General features: G+C 44.6%; 2 protein-coding genes across 2 annotated transcripts in view; one reads left to right on the top strand and one right to left on the bottom strand.

Moving 5' to 3' along the window:
• Positions 1–3,190: 3,190 nt before the first annotated feature.
• Positions 3,191–15,376, top strand: FAM192A (family with sequence similarity 192, member A). Its single transcript, XM_009076760.1, has 6 exons — positions 3,191–3,331; positions 3,517–3,615; positions 7,185–7,306; positions 11,330–11,463; positions 13,433–13,497; positions 14,634–15,376. The coding sequence occupies exons 1-6, from the start codon at positions 3,202–3,204 to the stop codon at positions 14,849–14,851; spliced, it is 768 nt and encodes a 255-aa protein (XP_009075008.1). The 5' UTR covers positions 3,191–3,201; the 3' UTR covers positions 14,852–15,376.
• A 2,938-nt stretch (positions 15,377–18,314) lies between these two features.
• The window catches only part of LOC103804165 (copine-2-like), a gene marked incomplete at its 5' end in the record, with an annotated part of 6,629 nt that continues 3,710 nt past the window's right edge, over positions 18,315–21,233 (bottom strand). Inside the window, 2 exons of the mRNA XM_009076761.1 lie at positions 18,315–18,895; positions 19,839–20,075. Coding sequence (XP_009075009.1) covers positions 18,788–18,895; positions 19,839–20,075 — 345 coding nt within the window. The remainder of the gene's footprint in view (positions 18,896–19,838; positions 20,076–21,233) is intronic.

Genomic DNA, 21,233 nt, shown 5'->3' with positions numbered 1-21,233 from the left:
GGGTGCGGGTCCGGCGCGAGTTCGCGCTGGCGGCGCCGTGCTGAGGGTAGGCTCATCCCCTAAGGCTGGCTCCAGGCTCGGCTCAGCGCGGTGTTTGATGGGGTGCGGGAGCACTGCCCGAGCTGGTGCAGTGGTGGTTGATTAAATGAGTAGATGAAACATTCCCTTTTATTTAATGGTGTTTGGATGTGTTAGAAGCTGCACACGAGTGCTCAAACACTGTCTCTCCTCCAGATCTGCCCCACTTCTGCCCCAGCCAAGGTGTTGACAAGGACTGTGAAGTTTGGCGTTTTATTTCTGATCCTGGGGATGTTGCCATGTGATAGTATCAAAGGGTTACAGCTATGACATAAACTCGTGTCGTTTGCAGTGACAGAATAGGACTAGAATAGAGTCACCCGACAAAAAACAGGTGAACAGGGAGCAGCTGCCAAACACATGTTTTGTGTGGTCTGGGAGATTTTCTGTGTGTGTTTGTTTCAGATGGGGAGAGCAAAGAATGCAGCAACATTAGCGAGCTATCACTTGCACGTGAATTTCATTCTGATGCTGCTTGATGGTTATTTTTCTCCCCAGGTTGTTGTACTCCAGGATGAAGTTGTCAGTAAAGTTGTTGTTTGCTGGATCAGACATCAGTTTTCAGGACTGTAGTGAAAGCACCAGAGCTGTATCTCAGGGCATAATTAAACTTTAATCCACTTCATGGGTTATAAAATACATTGTCTGAGTGAACTGGCTGAGCCAGAAGGCAGGTGGTTTGCTGCTGAAGGCTTTAGTCCCCAGAGGATACTGTGCCCTTGCTGAATCCCTCTTAGGTTGTTTTTATGACTCCGTGTCACCATTGTGTTGGAACCTTTTGTTTCCCCTCTAAATGAACAAGTTGAGGTGACATAAGTGGAGAACCAGGTTATCCTGTCTATGCAGCACTTGGACAGGAGGTCTGGATGTGTGATCAGGAGGCCGACTCAGTTTTCTTCTGTGTAGGTTTCCATCTTGAACCACCTTCAGAAATGACACTCGAAGAGCAGGTGTTCCATGCTTTCTAGAAAGTGGATTTGTCTTGGGGTGGATTTTTGTTAGATATTAAGAAAAAAATAGAAGGAAAGGGGGAAAAAAGAGACAATCAGCAGCCGTTGATCTTTCCTTCCTTTCCTCAGCTCATAAGGGGACCCTTTTGTCTTGTCTTCTTTTAATAATTCCCACTCTAGGAACGCATCCTGCTATAACCAGTATTTGTCCAGTGCTCTAACCTGAATTTCTCCTGAGACCTCAATTTTTTCATTTGTGTTAGCACAAAACATCAGTTTCTGTAAGGGTTTCAGGATTCCTCGTGGTACAGAGAAAGGATAAACTGGTTTCTTCCATTATTTAGGTTACCACATCCCTTCTTCCCTGGAAGAGTAAGTGTTCTGGGTTCTTTTCAGTGCTGAAATGCAGGCAGGGTGAGATTCTAAATGAATAACACTGCCAGAACTGGGGCCAGTCATCTGCCTTACTTGAGCTACTTGCTGCAGTTATGTCAAGGAAATAATGAGAAGGTAGAAAAAAGTGAGGTTTGCTTGACTAAGTGAACAGCTGTTTGTGGTGTTTGTTGTACTTCTGTGTACAGGCTTGATGGAAGAAACAAAAGTAGGCATTAAGGCTTCATTGAGTAGCATGGAGCAGGCAGAGTAATTCTGCAAGGAGGCACCTAAGTCTTACATGAGTTTGTTTCATCCTGGGCTTACAGATGTCAAGACCACGAGCTTCCTTGTGAAGATGATTCCTTGGAGCAACTCTACCTGCACCTGGTAGAGGAACAGGGCCCTGGCCAGTGCTCCTGAAGCACAGGATGGCTGTACTGTGTTTTATCCCAGGGGAATTCCCTCTTTCACTCACCTCTTAACTCCCTGCAGCCCTGGCAGGCACCCCCAGCACAGCCTGTCCCAGCCCAGCTCTCCTCAGGGCTGCAGGGATGTGCTGGAGGGTTCTGAGGTTGGAGAGATGAGTTGCTGTTGCAGTTTAATCCCAGATGGCAACTAAGCACTGTGTAGCCACTCACTCCCTCTATGGGGAGGAGAACAGGGGAAAAATAAACCTCATGGGTTGAGATAACAGCAGTTTGATAATTTAAACAAAATAAAGTGTAATAATAATGCTAATAGTACTGATTATAATGCTAACAACAGTAGTAGTAATGAAAAGGGGAGACGAGTAAACCCAAGAGAAACAAGTGACTCTCAGTAGAGTTGCTCACCACTCCCTGCCTGATGCGCAGCCTGTCCCTGAGCAGAGACCAGCAGCTCCCAGCCAATCCCCCCAGTTTATATACTGGGAATGATGTTCTGCTGTCATGGTTCTGTGGAATATTCCTTTGGCCAGGTAAGGCCAGCTGTCCTGGCCGTGCTCCCTCCTGGCTTCTTGTGCAGCTCCTCACTGGCAGAGCGTGAGACACTGAGATGTCCTTGACTCAGAGTAGGCACTACTGAGCAACAACTGAACCTTCAGCGTATTACCAATGTTACTGTCAGGCTAAACCCAAATGCAGCACTGTACCAGCTACTAAGAAGAAAATTAACTCTGTCCTAGCCAAAACCAGGGCAGTTGCTAATTTCTTAAATCTCACTGTTAATCACTTACAAATACATGTGTTCAGCAACTGAAAACAGGCAAGCTTTCTTGTATTTTCATAGGATAGGCAAAAAGAACTTAGGATAGTGTTAGGTGGATAGTTGGACTTAACAATCTTAAAGGTTTCTTGATGATTCTGTGATTTGACACTTTGCCCTCACTTTACCTTTGTCCAGAACTGAGAGGGCTAAGAACTGAAACAAAAAGATGTGAGTGTAGGTATGAGGAGTTAATTTATTTTTGTTTATTTCTTTCTTTATAATGTTTATTTAAGCAAGGTTAATCCAAAGTGGAGTGGGTAAAGGTCCATTAAAATATGACTTTCAGAAACGCAGCCCGAGGTAGACAACCAGCAGGGAAGAGGTAACTATGAAAAAAGAGCAAAGAAGGACTAAGAGATGGTGCTATTAGTCTTAGCAGTTGTGCAGTGAGTAGGAATCTCAATCAGTACTTACTGTGCAGTGTTCTTTAGAGAACTGGAGTGACTGTAAGTGCAGTAGGTCTGTTTTTCAGTCATGTTTCATACATTGACAAGCATAATCAGCCCCCTGATGTCTTTCATACTGTGTTTTTAGGACAGACTATTCCACAATGGATGGGGGAGATGGTTCTGCTGACCTTGTGATTAACAAGAGGTTCGTGTCTGAATCGGAGCTAGAGGAGCGACGAAAGAGAAGGCAGGAGGAATGGGAAAAGGTCCGAAAACCTGAGGATCCAAAAGGTATGGGACAGATTTTATAATGACAGGACAAAGTTCTGAGAATATTTCACTGTTGTGGAAAGGAGAAATAAAAGGTACTGGCTTAATTCTGTAATTTCAAAAGGGTTTTACACAAAGGAACTAAGAACTGTTGACGATTCAGTGCTTCTAACATATGGTGTCCCTTCCTGATTTGTTCCTTTCAGAATGCCCAGAGGAGGCATATGACCCGCGGTCGTTGTATGAAAGACTCCAGGAACAGAGAGAAAAGAAGCAGCAGGAGTTTGAGGAGCAATTTAAATTCAGTAAGCACCAGCAGCAAGCTGCATATATTGTCTGCAACAGCTGTACACAACTTCTGAGCAAAGGGCATGTCTGTGTGTCTTGTCTGCCTCTCTGAGAGAGAAGCAGAAGCTTCAGAGGAGTATTACTGAAATCTTGGATTTCTCAAGAAACATGTTCTGGGCACTGAGGCAGCACTGCACACATGTAGTGATAGGACAAGGAGTAATGGGTACAAATTGCAAGTGGTGAAATTTAGATATTAGGAAGATTTTTTTTTCCTATGAGGGTGGTGAGACACTGGCACAGGTTGCCCAGGGAAGTTGTGGATGCCACAACCCTGGCAGTGTTCATAGCCAGGTTCGATGAAGCCTTGAGCAACTTGGTCTGGTGGGAGGTGTCCCTGCCCAGGACAGGGGGTTGGGACTAGATGATCTTTAAGGTCCATTTCAACCCCTTAACAATTCTGTGATCCTGTGAAACTCACAAGCTGTTTGCAGTTAGGAAGCTACATTCCTGTAAAATGTGGGATACTAGGCTTATATTGCACATTAAATAAAAAACCCTGATAGCATCCCTGGAAAAGGGAAAATGTAATGTGGTTTAGTGAGTCTTGAACTCATGCTTTGATACAAGACATTCTATTTGAATCAATCAGAGAAATCCCATTCCAGCAGGTGTAATTAGTTGACCACAAAGTGACTTGAGACTCAAGATTATGATTTGGAAGAAGTAAACATACAGGTGCTGACTCTTCAAAAAGTAGATGTTTAACTCTTGTAATAAAATGGAAACCTAATTTCTGCTGATGTTTGAATTTCTGATTTTATAGAAAAATCCTTTGCATTGTATCCTCTGTGTATGTGCTGCTGAGTGCAAAGATGATAATGAGAACTAGGAAATTATTAGTCAACCATTTTGGGAAAAAGGGAGCTATTGGCTCTAAGTAAAGAGAAGTGAGGATGATACTGTGGGACTCCATTTTAAGGTGGGTTCTGATAAATTTTGGTTCTTTAGCTGGAAGCCCTCCCCTCAGTCTTTGTGTTCTTTCAGCTCTGCTTTGCCTCACTGCGTTATGTCTAGAATTTCTCTTGTATTTGAGATGTAAACCCCCAATGCTTTCCCTTTAACTATGGCACAGTCTATGAGTTCTGTTAGAACCTGCCCCTGCAGATGCTGTTGAGTACATCACTGATTACCCTGCTTGCCTTTCCTGTTTTGTAGTAGATGCTTTTAGGATCATTCCTGTAGCCACATTTTTCTGGGGAAGGTAAGTGGGAGGAACTGACTAACTAAAGATCAGTATTGGGTGGACTGTGGAGCACTAATTTACCTCATCAGAGTTCAGTCCAATTTGGCTTGTGACAAGATCTGTCCCCTAATATACTTGAATTTGCCTTAAAATATTCATAAGTACTTTTTCTATCCATAGGAATTTTTGAGGAGTAGAAAATTAGTTTAGTGCACTGTCATTCTTAACAGGGCAGAACTGATGATGGGACTTGGGTGGGGAAATACCTCAATGTTGAAGAATTGTGTTTGCATAATACACAAGCTTAGTTACTCTAAAACTTTTGTGTGGATAAAAACTGGTTCTTTCTGCTAGGCCATTCAGTATTGCAAGAATGTCTTTGTTTTCAAAGTAAAGTCATTTTGGTAGACTGTTATAGCATTTTAAATGAGAAAATAATACTAGTGTGGTCTAAAATGGAACTTTTAAATTTCTTTCTGGATGATTATGGTAACCAAAATAAGTAAGTGGAAGTTATTTCCTGTCTCTCAAAGTTTCATGTGTATTTTTGGTAGTGGAAAGTACAGATAGCAGCATTAAAGGCTCCAATTCTACCTGCAATAGCAATCTTTTGATCCCAGTCATCTTTGGTGATGTGACTAAGCAATTCTTGCCCAAGTATCCCCTCAAAAGCTGACTGCTGTCAGCCTGGATGGGAAGGGCTTCTAATAACTGCCTAAATGAATAGTTTTCCTTGCCCAGTTACATTAGGTCTGCAACATCTTCCCTTTGCATCAGTAAACCAAGTACTGGAATGGGAAGCAGCCCTGAGAAACAAACCCTCTGCTGCTTTTAAGGCAACCCCTGCAGAAGATCAGATACCTGCAAACCTGGAGAACAAAACCTACTGCCTAGTAGGGAAGCTCAATAATGGCAGCTCCAAGGATCTCTGTGGCTGCTCCTTTTAGTCTGCTGACAAGGCAGGCAGAAAATGAAATTAATTCATGTCACTTGGTTCAAAAAAATGTCCTGAGTTTCAGTACTTTTGCTCTCTGAAGGGCCCCTCAGCAGCAGTAGTGAGTGCTACAAGTTGCTGTTTAAAGATTTATGAATGAGCTCTGCAGGAGTTGGAAGGAGTAGGGTTTGGCCTTTGTAAAGTAACCTCAAATAATAATTGATTTCTGGAGCTTTTCTGTCAAAGACAGCAGCTTGCCAATTGCCAGTGTAAGTGGCTTTCTCAGTTTGCCATTTAAGTGAGTAGAGCTTGACTATGTGGGTGAAGATGTAAAAAATACAGTGACCTCATGTAAAAGCCTAAAAATCCTCTGGTGGAATTAAACTTTAATGAAGACTGAAGGTGAGGTTTGGGCTAAGATTTCTGAGGATGACTGCAAACAGCAAGACTTATTAAAAAAAATATTTTTTAGTTAAGTTCTAACTAAATCATTTGGTTGAGACACTGAACTTTTGCAGAACAGGAAATAAAACACTTTTCTGCTGCACTAGCATGGCCTTGCCTTAAAGCAGGGTAGCATGTCCAGAAAGAATTTATTTTCATTTGGAAGATAGGAGTTGTCTCACTTCTACTTCCTTTTTCTTTATTTAAAGAGATGTTAATATCAATTAGTTACTAATTGTTTGCTTTAAGAAAATGCACTACCTATTTCGTGACAAGATTTATGTGGAGAAGTAATGTGGGGTTTTTCCAGTTATTGGTTGGTTTAAGAACAGAAGACAAACTTAGACTCTGTCTGCAGCCAAACCAACAAATTTATCATTGCTTAATGTGGTTGTTCCTTGTTTTGGGTAACCTGTTCCAAATGGTGTTTCAGAACTGCAGAGAGGCTCCTTGTGTGAAAACATGGTTCATTTTCCTTGATTACATCAGCAAGCCCAACAGCATTTCATGGCTTCCTGTGAACTGTGTCTTGCTTTTCCCTGTGGTGATAGTGTTGTGTTCAAACTGTGTGAGTTTGTTGTAGTTTGTGTGTAAGAGTTTTGACTTGTTAGCTTCCAGTATCATTAACTGGGAAGTATTTTTACTCCTTGATTACAGAATCCAGCAGAGAGCTGGTGGAGTTTGCTTTGTACCCTTTTCTTGGCACAGCAGTGTGGCTGCTGGAGTACCCAGTTCACTCACTCAGCAGGACTCTGCTCCCTGCATTCCCAGTGGCTTTGTGCAAATTGTCCTACCTTGGCAGTATTGGGAATGTCATACATGAGACACGAACACTTAGCTACATTTATGGGCGGTTTGAGATCATCAGAAAGTGTTCTAAGACAGTGATGAAGTAACAGACAATAAGTGGCTGCTCCCTAAGTGGTTTTACCTTATCAATATGCATTCTTTTCTTTATTCAGAAAATATGGTAAGAGGCTTAGATGAAGATGAGACACATTTCCTTGATGAGGTTTCTCGGCAGCAGGAGCTACTAGAAAAGCAACGAAGAGAAGAAGAGCTGAAAGAGCTAAACGAATACAGAATATCCTTTGCATTAAATGGCTGGTGGTTACCTAAGGCAGGGTAAGAGTGGGCTCTAGTTTTGTTCTGTCATTGGCATTCATTTTATAAAGCTGCTCTACAGGACATGTACAGTGATAGAATTTCAAGGTTTAATGTTCTCATTGTAGCTCTGTTAGACCACTGTAATGTTTGATATTCTCCTCCTCAACCCCCATGTCTTTGGTATTTTCCTTTCCTTCTCCCTTCCCTATTGTTTCAGGGTTTGGTTGTGTGTTTTGGTTTTTTTCCTATTATTGAGGGCATGAAATACCATCCCTAAAAGGAGAAAGAGAACATAAAGGAAAAACAGCCTATTACTTCTGATCTTCTGCTTTTGTTGTCTTACTGAAAATTAAATGCTCTTGTTTATGGGTTGTTTTTTTTTAACCTGCATATTGCCTGGTTTTAACATACCTGTTTGAAATAACGTTTGAATTGATCTCTGTTACTCCTCTTGAAGTATTAATACTGTCTCCCTTGCTGATACCTGCAGGATGAGAAATTAAATACATCTGTGCTGATGCCCTGACTTTCTCCTGGGAACTTGGTGCCCATGGAGACTCAGCTCCTTTGGGTAATACACACTCGTAGGCAGCACTGAGAGCAGGACAGTTTGGCTTTGCTGGTAAATGCCAAATTTTCTTGAAGATGTGCTAGAAAATACAGGATGCTTTTTCTCTCTAATCAGCGCTAGTCAGAGGAGTTGGAACGATTTCAGGATTTCTGTGCTAAGTGAAATGTTGCTTTTTTTGAGGTTTACTGAATCTGTGCAGAATCTGATGGTTTCTTTGTCTCCATTGGTTTTAAGTCATCAGCAAAAAAGACACAAGTTCTCAAGGATGCTTTAGTATAAGTGAGAGGGTTTGTGGACACAAGGAGGTGACCAAAACCAGTCAGCACATAAAACTGAATAGTGCTGGTGCTACAAAGATTGGCCTCACCTTGTATTGGTCAATGATTCACGACTCGGAGTGTGACTGCTGTGAAGATCATCTAAATTATCTCAGGAATGCATTTATGAAAAAGCATCATTGATACATTTTTTGACTTCAGAAATAGGCTGCAATGCTAGCTGGTGGAGTATTTTCTTGGCTTGTTGGGTCTAATAAAGGGATGTTCATGGGATGTCTTTGGTTTCAGTGGTGGTTGCTCGTGGGTGTGGCTGCTGCAGGGATGTGCAGTGTAAGACTGTGCTGTGGGAGCAGCTGACAACTCTAGTTATGTCACGTAAGTCTGGGGTGAACCATACCAGCCCAGAGGGAGTCTTAAGTTGTCTTGATTTAGCCACATAACGTGCTGATTCCTGAATTTACTGTGCGGGGGCTGATCAGGACATACAGCCATCTTAGCTCAGTCTTTGCAGTCTTAGTATTATCATCTGGCTCTGTATCTGAAATCTTGCTCTAAATTAAACTATAGAACTTACTGCTGATGGGGTGGAAGGAGGGAGAATGTCTTATAGTCACCTCCTCTCATGAGAAACCGAGGAGTGTCACCCATTTCATTTCCTTTTTTAAATTTTTTTAGTTTAGCTCTAATGTTTTGAGCAACCTCAGAGCAACTTGCAAAGTGGCTTGTCTGCATTTCAGATTTTTGGTGGTGTTCTTCTGAAATGCAGAAGGTGTTTATTGTATCTGCAGATTGTTACTTGTGGTTTAGCATTACAGTGACAAAACTTGGTGGGTACTGGGTAAACATGCTGCATCTAAGGGTACTGCTCAAGTGCTCTTCCAAACTAATAAGAGGAATATCATCCCGATGGATTTGATTGTTTGCTCTTTTTCCTGGTATAGCATCCAATTTAAGCTGCCCAGAGGCATTAATTTCATGATAAAACCTACGTCAATATTCAAGTACAGAGTTGGGTTTCTTCTTTTTTCCTTCATTTTTTTTAGGTTGTACAATCATGAAATCATATATCTTCAGGATAAACATGCCTTGGAATATTTTAATGCACTCTCAAGCATAAGGAATTCATAGGCATGGATTAATTTGACTTCCTCCTGCACTAACAATTAGGGGTTTTTGCTCCTTACCCTATCCAGACCCCATTGGTCTGACAGTGGTTAAAGATTTACAGATATTTTTTAAAGCCACTTCCAAGAAGTGTTGGATAACTACATCCTCTTGTCTTCACTGCTGTGTAAATGTGGGAGCAGCCCTCCTCCAAGAAGCAGGCTTTACTGAAGACAGCTTGTTTAATGCAGTTGATATTTAAGATTGAGGGGTTTATTTCTAATGTTGTCTTCCTGAGAAGGAACACTTCTTGGCTAGGTACAGTGGTACATTTGCTAATGGCAGCAGTATGTATAAAATAGCTGCTAAAAATATGCTGTCCCTCTCTAGTTGAGGAGGTTTAGGAGAGTGGCATCTTGGATGGAAGAGAACAGCCTGTAATTTGGGATCTTTTCAAAGAAAACCCTTTGGGTTCCTCAGCCAGGCTTTTGTAGTGCAGTTGTGGGATGTAACAAGGTAATGGACCTCAGTGTGGAAGTTGAACAGTGCAGTGTGTGGAAGGAATCATGTGCTACAACATCAAACTGTGCTCTGCACGACGAGCGTTCGGATGGCTTGGGATAGCCACAGGATGGCACTCCTGTGCCATCTTAGGGATGAGTAAAAGTGAGCAGTGGTTTTGACTGAGAAGACTTTTGGTTGAGGTAGGGACCAGTCTTTGTTACTGGAAAATCAAATAAGGAATGGCCTCTGAACACTCCTGGCTGTAAAGCGATTGGAGACTGAGTGCGTCACTTGAAATGAATAAGAGTTTTTGATTTGCAGATGTTCAGTGGTGAAAAAAAGCCCTGGCTTCAAATATATGGTCCATCAATGTGAAGTTCACTGTCTGAGATTTGGTTGCAGTGTCTGGGGCTGGGAACTCCACTGGTGGAATTGTAGTCTGAGGAGAGGCTGGCAGAAAGCTGCATTTGGGTTTGTAAACACACTTTTATATTAGGTTAATTTGCCTTTGCTGTGTGCAGTTTAAAGTTTTTTTGCAGAAGCTTGTGTGACTCTCCTGGCACCTCAGCTACAAACAGCATCTTTGACAGACCTCACTTCATCAGATACAGCTGGGCATTCTTTTCAGAGCAGGACAAGATCCTGGCACAGGAGGAGACATGTTCAGTGTGTGTGCAGTAAGTGTGCCTTAATAACAAACAGACCCAGCTCCTTCTTATCCTGTCTGAGAACCTGCTTAAGCTTCTCCACCTCATTATAGGTTTCAGCTGTCTTCCACCTTGTTAACTAACACTGTTTTAAGCTACTTAGTTTTTCTGTGCAGTCACACTCTTTTTGGGTGAATCTTGGACCACATGTACCCTTAATCAGAGCTGTTTCCTTCTTCTTGGGGTTGGTGCTCAGAGTAGCAGTACCAGCCTTGTGGCCCTTACAGTGAGAGGAGCTGAAAAGTCAGAGTGATAAATACCAAACCAGGAAATGAAGCTGTTTTGCCTTGGGATTCTGAAGTCTGCTAGGCTCAGCAAGAGGAGTGTTTGGGGAGTGGAAGTGAATGCACATATTGCTACTTAGCTTTTTTGGTAAGGATTAGAGTTTGGAGCAGCAAATATGAATTACAAATGTGTTGATCCCCACAGAAGGGGAAGTACTGCATTGTCTGGTTGGTTGGTTTGTTTTGGTGCAGCCTGACCCTTTTGCTTTTCTAAGGCCTTTAGGAAAAGGCAGGACAATGGGTGTGTTCATGGGTGCTGGGTGTCATGTGTTGTGCCTTTCTGGCTTCAGAAAAGCAGCTCCTAGGCTGCTGCCTGGATGTCTTCACATAGGGAGCTGGTACTGATACCCAGGAGAGCTCTGACCCCAGAGAGTGAAGTCTCTTCTGTTTTGGTTGAAGGTACCAGCTAAATGTCATTACAAATCAGTTTATTTTGATAGAATATGTGAATGAACTTTGGTCACTGCTGTCAGCAGAGCTGACTAATTATACCGGAGAGGAAGTGTCTGTTCCCCCTGTTCCTTCTCTGTTGATCCTTAACCCTTAATTCACAGCACTCTCACCAAAGTGGGAGTCAGTATGGACCCAAAGAAGGAAGCTGAGAAGAAATTGCCCATGAAGTCAGTGGAAAACAAGAACAAATTCTCTCAGGCAAAGCTGTTGGCAGGAGCTGTGAAACACAGAAGGTTAGTTTCACACCTCTATAAATTCATGAGGAGCGGAACCCAGTTAGCAGTGTAAAGGGAGACAGGCCAGAACTGCCTCCAGAGAGTGAGGTGTAAACCTTAGCCCTAAAGAAAAAATGGGGAAGCTATAAGAAAAGACCAGCCTTGTTTCTATAGGCTCTCACAAACTGTGGGGAAAAACATGAAGCAATTCAAATAGATAAGTGTGTGTAAAGCAAGTGGGTAGACTCTTCATTCTACACTGCCAGGCTTGGGTAATTCTGCTTGGGGATCTAGAGGGAATCTGTTTTACATCTCTATTTGTAGATATCAGTGACACCTCACTCATGTAATTTCATTCAGGTTTGTATAATTTATCAGCTGATTTTACCTATGTTTAAAATGGATTGTTTGAATTGCTGCTGAGGGCAGCATGGGGGAGACAAGATTACAAGAGAAGAGCTTTGTTGTACCAGTTTGGTCCTGAGAACAGCCAAACTACTCTTGTTTCTCAGTGATTTGCACTGATACATCAACACCCTGGGAGGTGGCAGCTGAGTTTGTGATGTGTTAGCTGTTTTGATCTTGGCCTGCAAACGCAGCTGCTGGTGTGCTACAGGTTATGGAGAAACTAGACATGTAGGACCAGACTTATTTCCCACAGATGAATCATCTGATACTTAAGATGATTACTGACATCTCAAATTTCAGTCACTGTGTTCAAATCGTCTCAGAGAATGCAAGATTATTTTAGAAGCTTATCTTGTATGGTGATGTTTAGCTCTCAGTACAGCAGTAATTGCATGTCTGAAAACTGAAGTAAGCACTTCCATGTGTGTGGGGTTGGGTGATAGTTTGGGTTTTCAGAAGGCAGAGAAGAAAAACCCTGAACTGATAACAAGCAGCCAACAATGTTGTTTTTGTCTTGTAACTACTAGTGCTTAACCCAGTAGGATGTAGAAAAGGAGTTGGCATGTGCTTAATGGCACTTCTAAAGTCTGCAGATGGCATCTGTTTGAAGAGAGCATCTTAACTGACATGTCAGTGCCATCGCAGACTTGCTTTGCAGTCTTCTATTTTTGCCATCTTATCTTGCAAAGTGGCCCAAAGCAAGTGTAGTGTGAGCTCAACATCTGCTCCCTGAGCTTTATAATTTCCTGCAAAGGATGTATTGCTATTAAAAGCTCCCTGCACAGATCAGCCTTCATCTGTACTGCATATTCTGACAGGGACAGGAAAGAGTTAATGCATAATAATACTCATACTTCATCAGTTCCTCACAGCTGAAGCAGGGAAGCATTTGTTTGTGCATGACTTAGGACTGGGAACATGCAGGAGTGGGGGAAACTGTAAGCAGTGATGGGGGAGAGCTATAGAAGCTCTGAAGAGTCAGAAGTCCAAGTCAAGCTCCTTTCTCCCAGTGCCACTTTGGATCCAAGAAGAACCTCTTTCTATTTTAGGTCAGATACTGCAGCTGTGTGAGAATTGCTGCAAAACCTATTTGGCTTTTTACTAGGTGTAAGATTTCTAAATGCTTTAGAACAGGCTCTCTAGGTGCTTGAAGGAGGGAAAGGAAGCCCTGGAAGGGAAGAGCCACAAATGCTTCATCAGCAAGTGTGGTAACCATCCACATGTACAAGGCTGTGGTCATGTGGGGTGAAGCTCAGGTCACCGTTACCAATTTCATGTAGGATATGCCCTGCTAAATAGGCAGCTTTGGGTTGCTGTGTAAGAGATTTGGCTTGGACTCCTGGAGGCATGGTCCTGTTTCCCAAGTTTACAGGTGACACTTGCAGTGTGGGTACTGATGCTTCCTAGGATGCTGCATGTTCCCCAGGGAGCCCCCGTTAACGGCAGTTAGGTGTGGTGATGGTCAGCAGGGGATCCTGGTGGCATTCGTGGAGCATTCCAGACAAAGATGTAACAATTACTTCACAGTAATTAAGTGGTTGCTTATGAGGAACAAGACACTTTCTTATTGTTTCCACAGTTCAGATGGTGGCAACAGTGTGAAGAGGTTGAAACTAGATACTGATCACGAGGAAAAGAATCAAGGTACCTCTCGACTTCTGCATGTGGGAGGCTGTCTGTCTTTCACTGAACAGCTACTGACTGGGGGTTAAATCTCATGGAGGTTTTGCTTTTCTGTTCCTTCATTGTGCAAGACAGCACAGGCTGTGGTTGGCATGTTCTCTCTTGAAGAACTAGAAGTGGTACCTCTAGGTGCTGACAGCCTTCATGGAAAATAGGGCTGGAGGGAACCTCTGCAGGTCATCAGACTGTCCCCTGCCTAAACCAGTTCTGACAGATATTTGTCTAAGCTGCTCTTAAGTCTCCACAGATAGACTGTGCATCCTCCTTAGGGAGTTTAATGCTTAACTGATTTTAATCTGAAAGAGTTTTACCCGATAACTAATGGGAGTCTCCTTAGGTGCATTTCAAGCCTAATGCTTCTTCTGTCAGCCAGAGACATGGAGAACAGATCATCCCTTTTCCCTTCACAGCAGCATTGGATAGATTTGTATACATCCACTTTAGCTTTTCATGCTATGAAGTGATCTTCTCCATCCTGAAACCAATTTGTTTCAGTAAATCATGGGGAACTAGAAGAAGAATTAAGTTGCATTTCAGCCTTAGCTGTCAGGGCTGCAACTGACTTGCTGTCAAGAGACTCTGACACAAATCGGGTGAGCTGCAGTTGTGTAATGACAACCCAAGGCGCTTCCTGAGTCTCCTTCTGTTCAGTAAACTTTCAGAGCAGTGGAAATAATTAATTAGCCATGGAAGATGGGAGATGTTGACTAGCAGAACGAAGGAATAAAACTTTTCCCCAACTATGCTGTTACATTGCAAAAAAAAAAAAAACAACCAACCCCAAACAACTCAATTACACAAAGCAGAGCTATTTATTCTTTATTTAGTGGGTTTGGTACTTGACAAGCATCAAACTGACAACTTTAGAATAAAAAATCTGTAATGCCAACATAGAGCTGAGCTTAAACTAGTGATGAGAGAAAAAAAATCCCCTGAGCTAGCAAGTCCTTCCTGTCAGAATGGCTTTATTGCAGCATAAAGCTGCCTTGTGCTTTAATTAAATCCTGCAATCAGCTGCCGCTTATGTGCCGAAAGCAGGTGAGTGACAGGCGGCAGTTCCTGCGCTCTCCTTTTTGACTGAGGAATCTCTCTTCCAGAAAAACCCTCCTGTGTTCCCTTGGGGAGCAGCTCAGTGGGAGGCTCCACAGTCCACTGTCCCTCAGCAGCCGTGTGCATTGGGATCCTGCCTGGCCTGGGTGCCTACTCGGGGAGCAGCGACTCGGAGTCCAGCTCGGATAGCGAAGGCACGATTAATTCCACTGGAAAGATTGTCTCCTCCGTCTTTCGTGGCAACAGTTTCTTTGATGGTCCATAACAAAATCCCTCCGTGTGTAATGTAGTGCAGAGTATCTTCCAAAGCCCTGATGGATGCTTGTTGCATCCTTCTGCCCCAAATATAATCTTTCTAGCTAACCTCTCAACTTTAATACACTCAAATACTCCTAAAATAACTCATTATATCTCCCCCCACCCCTTTCCCAACTTTCCATTTCTGGGATGCATACTGAGCCTGGAGGAAAAGCTGCCATCCTAAAGCAGAAGGCACACCTAATAATGTATCAGAGGTCTGAGGGTAAGTAGGAGAGAGCTTTATCTCTTACCATTCTTACAGAAAGAAAGAATTATGTTGATCTAAGAAGTTTATACAAGACTAACAGGCAAAAAATACTCACTTGAAGCAGTGAAGTCTTGTAGAAACAGCCATGTGTTCTGTTTTAAAATGTCATTTTTATTCTGTATTTGAGAAATGGGGGCAGAACCAAATTCGAGCAGATGGTGAAGTGTAGATTGCCATGACACTGTAAAGAAGTTTGTGTTACATGATTAAAGACATTCTGAATGCATTTTTTTATTTCTGCTTGTGCCATTCATAATTGTTCTCATTCCATTAAGCAATTTCTGCTCTACCCAAGCAGCCCTTTCCTCAAACTGTCATCCAGGAGAGGTGCAGGTCAGTTCCCTACGACTGCAGAGGTGGTGATGGAAAACTCTTGTTCTGAGTGAGTTCACAGGAGCTGCAATTTGCTGTTCTGTTCAAAGGCTGCTGCTCCTGTGCTAGAGCTTGACAAGCTATTCAGCTTTTCAGCAGCAATGTCCTGAAGGGCATGAATCCAGAGCAGATGGGATTCCCCAGTTCAGCCAAACTCCTTTGTACAGAAGCTGGAGAATTCCATCATCCTTGAAGTTGTATTGAATTTAAGAAGTCTTATATGGGCATGTTTAGGGGTTGGGTGGGCCAGGGAGCCAGGCACAAGGCCTGGCTTGTGCCATTAGGGCCAAGGGCCTGTCCTTTTCACCTGTGCGCTCAGTGTGCTGATGGGAGGTTAGAGGGTTGGAACAGCTCAGCTTAGTTGCTCAGGGTAGGAAGTGTCTTTGTGGCAGTCCTGCTCAATGTGCTACACTCCTGAGAAAACAGCTGGTAAATGTGTGTGTACCTGGACGTAATGCTGAGCAACTTGTAGGAGAACAGCAGGGCTAAAAGCAGTGAAAACTGAAGGCATTTAGTGGATTCATGCCTCAGCTTGAGTGTTGAACTTTCCCAAAGGAAACAGTGTTATGCTCACAATGAAGTTATCCTTAGCCAAATAGCCTTTCTGTTTGCACAGCTCCATTCCACAATCAGATCCTTACAAACACACTGTAATTCCTCCCTTGTTCTGGGTTGCCTGGCATCTCTTGGGTTTGCTCCAGAGTTGCTCCTGCCCCTTCTCTAGCTACTGTAATCATGGCTCTTTCAGGTGAAATATAGCTAGATCTCTTGCAGCCTCCCTAGTGCTTTGCTTTTGGTGACTTTCATCATACCTAGCCACAGAGTGAAATGGAAGCTCTGCACCAAAAAAAAAGCATGTTTTTTATACAAAAGTTGCATTGGCAACAGCGTTAAGGAGTTGGTGTGAGAGCTGTTGGTGTCCTTCCCTGGCATTAAGCTAGATCAATAATCCCACTAGAGTCAAAGCATCCTAGCCCAGCTGTGAGCACACTGGGACCATTTTCCTGAGTGATATTTTACACAGCTGCAGTCAAAATGGCTGATTCAGACAGCAACTGCTAGTGGGAGTTGCCAGCCAGTTGTGGCAGATGTGATGGTAGGGGTGGTCTGCAGGGGCTGCAGGTGAGATCAGGAGGGGATGATGGTTACATTGGACCATCCAAGGCCAGAAGGAGACAATTCAGGAAAAGCAGCTGGGAGCCCTCTGCCCTCCTCATGTTCCTAGAGCAACCAAACAGGGCACGTGGGGAATGCCTTTGGGTCTGTCAGATCTGCTGTTCTTAGGGCCTGTGTACGCAAACTGCAGAGCTGACCCTGCTCCTCACTCCATTGGTTGGTCCCATTTGCCTTCGTACAGACAGAAGCAATCTGACATTAAAGTACTCCAGTGCCTGAGAGAGATGCTGGGATGAGGAGTGCTTGGGATGGAGGATAAATCAGACCTGAAAAGGGCAGCTGTGGCAGTAACCTTGCCCCAGGCCCGACAGAGCTGGAGAATGGCTCTGCCACCAACTCTGATTCAGTGGTGGATTTAGATTTATTTTTTTTTTAAAGAAAAAACCCATGACTGCTTAGTATGTGCTTCATCCCCTCCCCAGGGACAGCTCAATAAACCACTTGTTGTCTGTACTAGTTGTTAAAGCTTGAGAGAGGTGTTAAAAAAAAAATGACAAACCCCCACAAACACTCTACTAGCAGAAGAGCTTACAAGCTACTGCAGCTGTGTGTGAGGTTCTCTTATGGAAATTTCAAAAAAACCAACAATTTTTCCAGAGCCACAGACTTCAATCTGGAAGCTGAGTTGGATACAGCATTATTTTTAAACAAGCCACCCTTCAAAGGCTGCTTCTCTCTTTGGAAAGGGTGGTGTCGGTTGTTTATTTTCCCTTCTAGGGGGGTTTGGAAGGCAGATGGTTCATGGAGCAATCCCACCTCTCCCAAGGGATGGAATCTCACCCAGCACCATGCTCAGAGCCAACTCAGGGCCGCATTGTCAGCTTTGGCTTGGTGCTGTGGCACTTCCTGGGGCAACGTGTGTGCTGGTGACTTGGTGGCAGCAGTGACAGCCACACAGTTGCTGGTGGTGGTTGGTGGCAGAGAGCACAACCAGTAGCACATCTGTGTGCTACAGGGACACCAACATCCCACTGCAAGGGCTTCCACTAATGGGGAGAAGGAGGGAGGTCAAGTCTACTTGAGTTTGGAGTATGACTGGTGATCCCTGCCAGATATTCAACAGCATATTCAGCTTCAAAAGAACTTAATCTAGTTAAGAACAGCAGAAAGCGGCAATTAGAGCTGAAGATAACACATTGCTGATGAGCAGCTCAAAGGAGTTGCTGGAGAGCAGGATTTCATTACCCAGCCCATCTTTTCCCAGGCAGCAGAGAGCTTTTGTTACTCAGACAAGGGAAAATTTCTAGAGGTGAAGCAGGAGTGAACCATGAAACTCCCTTTGACGGTTTGTTGTGGGTTGTGGTGTTTTCCCAAACACACGTGCACACACACCAGCCCCCTGCCCTCAGCTCAGGCAGGCACTGAGAGCTGATGGAGAGGCATGAGGGGATGCTGCTCTCCCCTGGACATCCACATCCAGCTTCAGTAAATCACACTCTGCATGCTGCTGCTGACAGCCTGGGACTGATCCTGCGGCACAGTGAGCAGAAACCGAGTGCAGAGTGAGCAACTGAGGGACCAGTACATGTCATGTCGGAGTGACTCCCAAACTCCTCACACTGCTGACTGTGTAAGCTGCTCCCAGACCTTCCCATTCTAGGAGACCTTTGTTTTAAATGTCCAAGTTTCTTTATTAACCTGAGTATAACAAATATAACATGTACACAGTATAAAAATGAACACAGAGCCTGACATGTACAGGTACAACACAAATACATGAACTATACAACAACCAGTTCATTGAATGATAATAATATATTAAGCATTTCATTGCTTGGAAAAAGCAAGTTTTGATCATAAAAATTGTATCCTGTTCCACTGAAATTATACAAAGTACATTCAATACTGAAAAGTGACTCAACAGAGCAGGACCAAGGCATGGCCTGGCTGCTTAGTGTTACTTCGGGTCAAGACTGTACAAAATGAATCCAGACGCTTTGCTGGGATGAGTTTTAAGAACTTAGCAATTAAATTAAGAAGTACAAAGTGTTTCAGGGAGGGTACTCTTCTCTTAAAAGCATGTGGAACTCACTTTCGGTAGGACCAGGCTTCGGCAACATGCAGAGGGCACAGCCTGGCACAGCTCTACGCGGGCTCCGAGTTGATGGGTGGCAGGTTTTGGTGCTTGAAGTACTGCACGACTTGCTGGGGCAGCTCTGCCAGCACAGCTTTGGCCAGAGTCTCCTTGGGGACCTGCAGGCCAAAGGGAACCAACAGCAGTGTTAGAACAGCCATGGGGACTGAGCAAACGTGCCTGGGCTGTCCCCAACTCCAGACCGTTGCATTTCATTCCATACTCCCTAGAGTCTACCGTCAACCAGCATTTTATACATCTGGGATTGTTATATTCTATACTACCCCTTCCCTCCAGGAGATAATTCACTAGTAGGGAGGCATAAAACATCCTGGGTAGGTTAGAAGAAACAGGTAACAGGAGGTGAAACAGAAAAACACTGATTAGTTGCAAAAAAGGGGAAGATAAACACAGGCTGATTTTCTGCATCCTTGGGCAATCCTGTGCCAGCAATAGCATCCGACCCAGGGCTGACTCCTGGCTGATTGCAATGGGCCATCCTACAGAGGGGACATGTGCAGGGCCAGTGTCATCACTGCCCACTTCTACAGGTACCATGAGGGGCTAGGGGGTGCAGGGCTCACCCTCAGAGCAATTCAGCATTAAGCCCTCACCACATGGCACATCATGGGTGCTGGATGAGGCCTGAGTGGGAGACACCAGCATGCGACTGTGGCAAGGGATGTGAGCCCAGTCTTGCTCCAGCTTGCTGTGGGAACCCAGACCCTGCTGTGATTCACTGGGTTTTGCTCCCACCTGCCCGATGATGACAGTGGGTGGGGAAACAGGGAGGATGCTGAGGATGCCAAGGAAACAGGGAAACAGGGAGGATGCCTAGGACAAGATGCAGAGGGAGCACTGCTGCCCCTACCTGCCCATGGTTCCAGAGCTTATTTATGTGGTCCATGGCAGAGCATCCCTGAGGGATGGTAAGACAGGGTAAGACAGGCAGGTACCTCTTGCCTCTGTCTGCCTCTACAGGGGTTGCTCCACTCCAAGGGTCATTTCAAGGCTTGTCACCCCATTTCTCCCTGTGATCTCCTCCCTGCTGCACACACTCACATTGCGGAAATTCCGGAAGGGCACGAACTGGACGATGTCACGCACAGCCTCCTCGCCCGTGTAGGAGTGCAGCACTCTGCTGTCCCCATCCAGGAACTCCATGGCAGCAAAGTCAGCATTGCCCACCCCCACGATGATGATGGACATGGGCAGCTTGGATGCCTGAACCACAGCGTGTCTTGTCTCGTCCATGTCACTGATCACCCCATCCGTGATGATGAGGAGGATGAAGTATTGCTGTGGAGGGGAGAGCAGAGTGTCAGACCCAGTGGGATGCTGGTGCATCCTCATGCTGCAGTCAGAATCTGTGGGGTGCGAGTGGTCAGGATGCTCCACGTGCCAAGGGGTGACAGGTCCCCTGGGGATTGCGGAGTGAGGTTCACTGCCTCCCAAGACAGCTGGCAACACCTCCCTTAGCAGAACCCAGAAATTCAGGAGTTCCTAATACCCCTGGTTTTTGAATGATCATAAACACAAACCACCAGCTCTGACCCCAAAATATTTTTCTGATATACTGATTTACTGTACTTAATGATGAAAAAAACCCCAACCTTCAACCTGTGAAGAACTTCCGCGTCAGGACCAGGAGGAGTTCAGGGCTGGGACACGAGCCCAGCTGGGAAATGACATCTCCCCGTGCCTGCACACAGTGGGGCGTGTTTTGAGGTGCTCCCCACTGACATGTCCCTGGTGCACTGATAGGTAGCAACTCCCATATCCTAGCACTGGCCTGGAGGATGGAGGAATCCATCCCATGCTTAGGGCTTGCCCATCTCCCACACAAAGCCATGGGAATTGGAGGCAGAGAGAGGATACAGAGGGTACCAGCAGCCTGGGGGGATGACAGAGCAGCAGCATTAGAACCTGCTCCCCTTCCCCTGGGGAAAAGAGGGCACCAGGGCCAGTCCTGCAGAGCTAAGGGAGGACTGACTGTCCTGTTGGACTCATCTCAGCAAATCTGGGCTTGTGGATCCCCCAAAAATCCCATCTCCTCCACCTCCAGGGAAAGTAATGGCTCAATTTCGGTGCATTACACAGCTCGCGTGTGCTGCAGAAATGACGAAAACAAGCACTTAAGCTCATTAAAGCCCTTTGTTCCTCTCCTCATTCTTTCCATTTCCTCTGAAAACCGCTGGTGCAGCCATCCTGGAAAAGCAAAAGAGGGAGCACTGCCCCAAGCCTGGTTTTTTGGTCTTCCTCCAGTCCACATCTCCTGAAACCTTCCCTAAGCTTCATCTTCTCTATACACTCTCAAGTGCCTAACTCTGAGTACAAACAAGGCTGGGTCAAGCTTAAACACAACCCAAGGACACAGGTAAGGAGGTTTTCCCAAGCCAGGGAAGCAGCCAGTCCCTTCCCCAGCTCAGCCAGCCCCTTCTGAAGGATTAGTCCTAC

This window comes from Acanthisitta chloris, unplaced genomic scaffold (assembly GCF_000695815.1).
Source record: "Acanthisitta chloris isolate BGI_N310 unplaced genomic scaffold, ASM69581v1 scaffold32406, whole genome shotgun sequence".
NCBI lineage: Eukaryota > Metazoa > Chordata > Aves > Passeriformes > Acanthisittidae > Acanthisitta > Acanthisitta chloris.
This window is presented reverse-complemented; position numbering and strand designations above follow the sequence as displayed.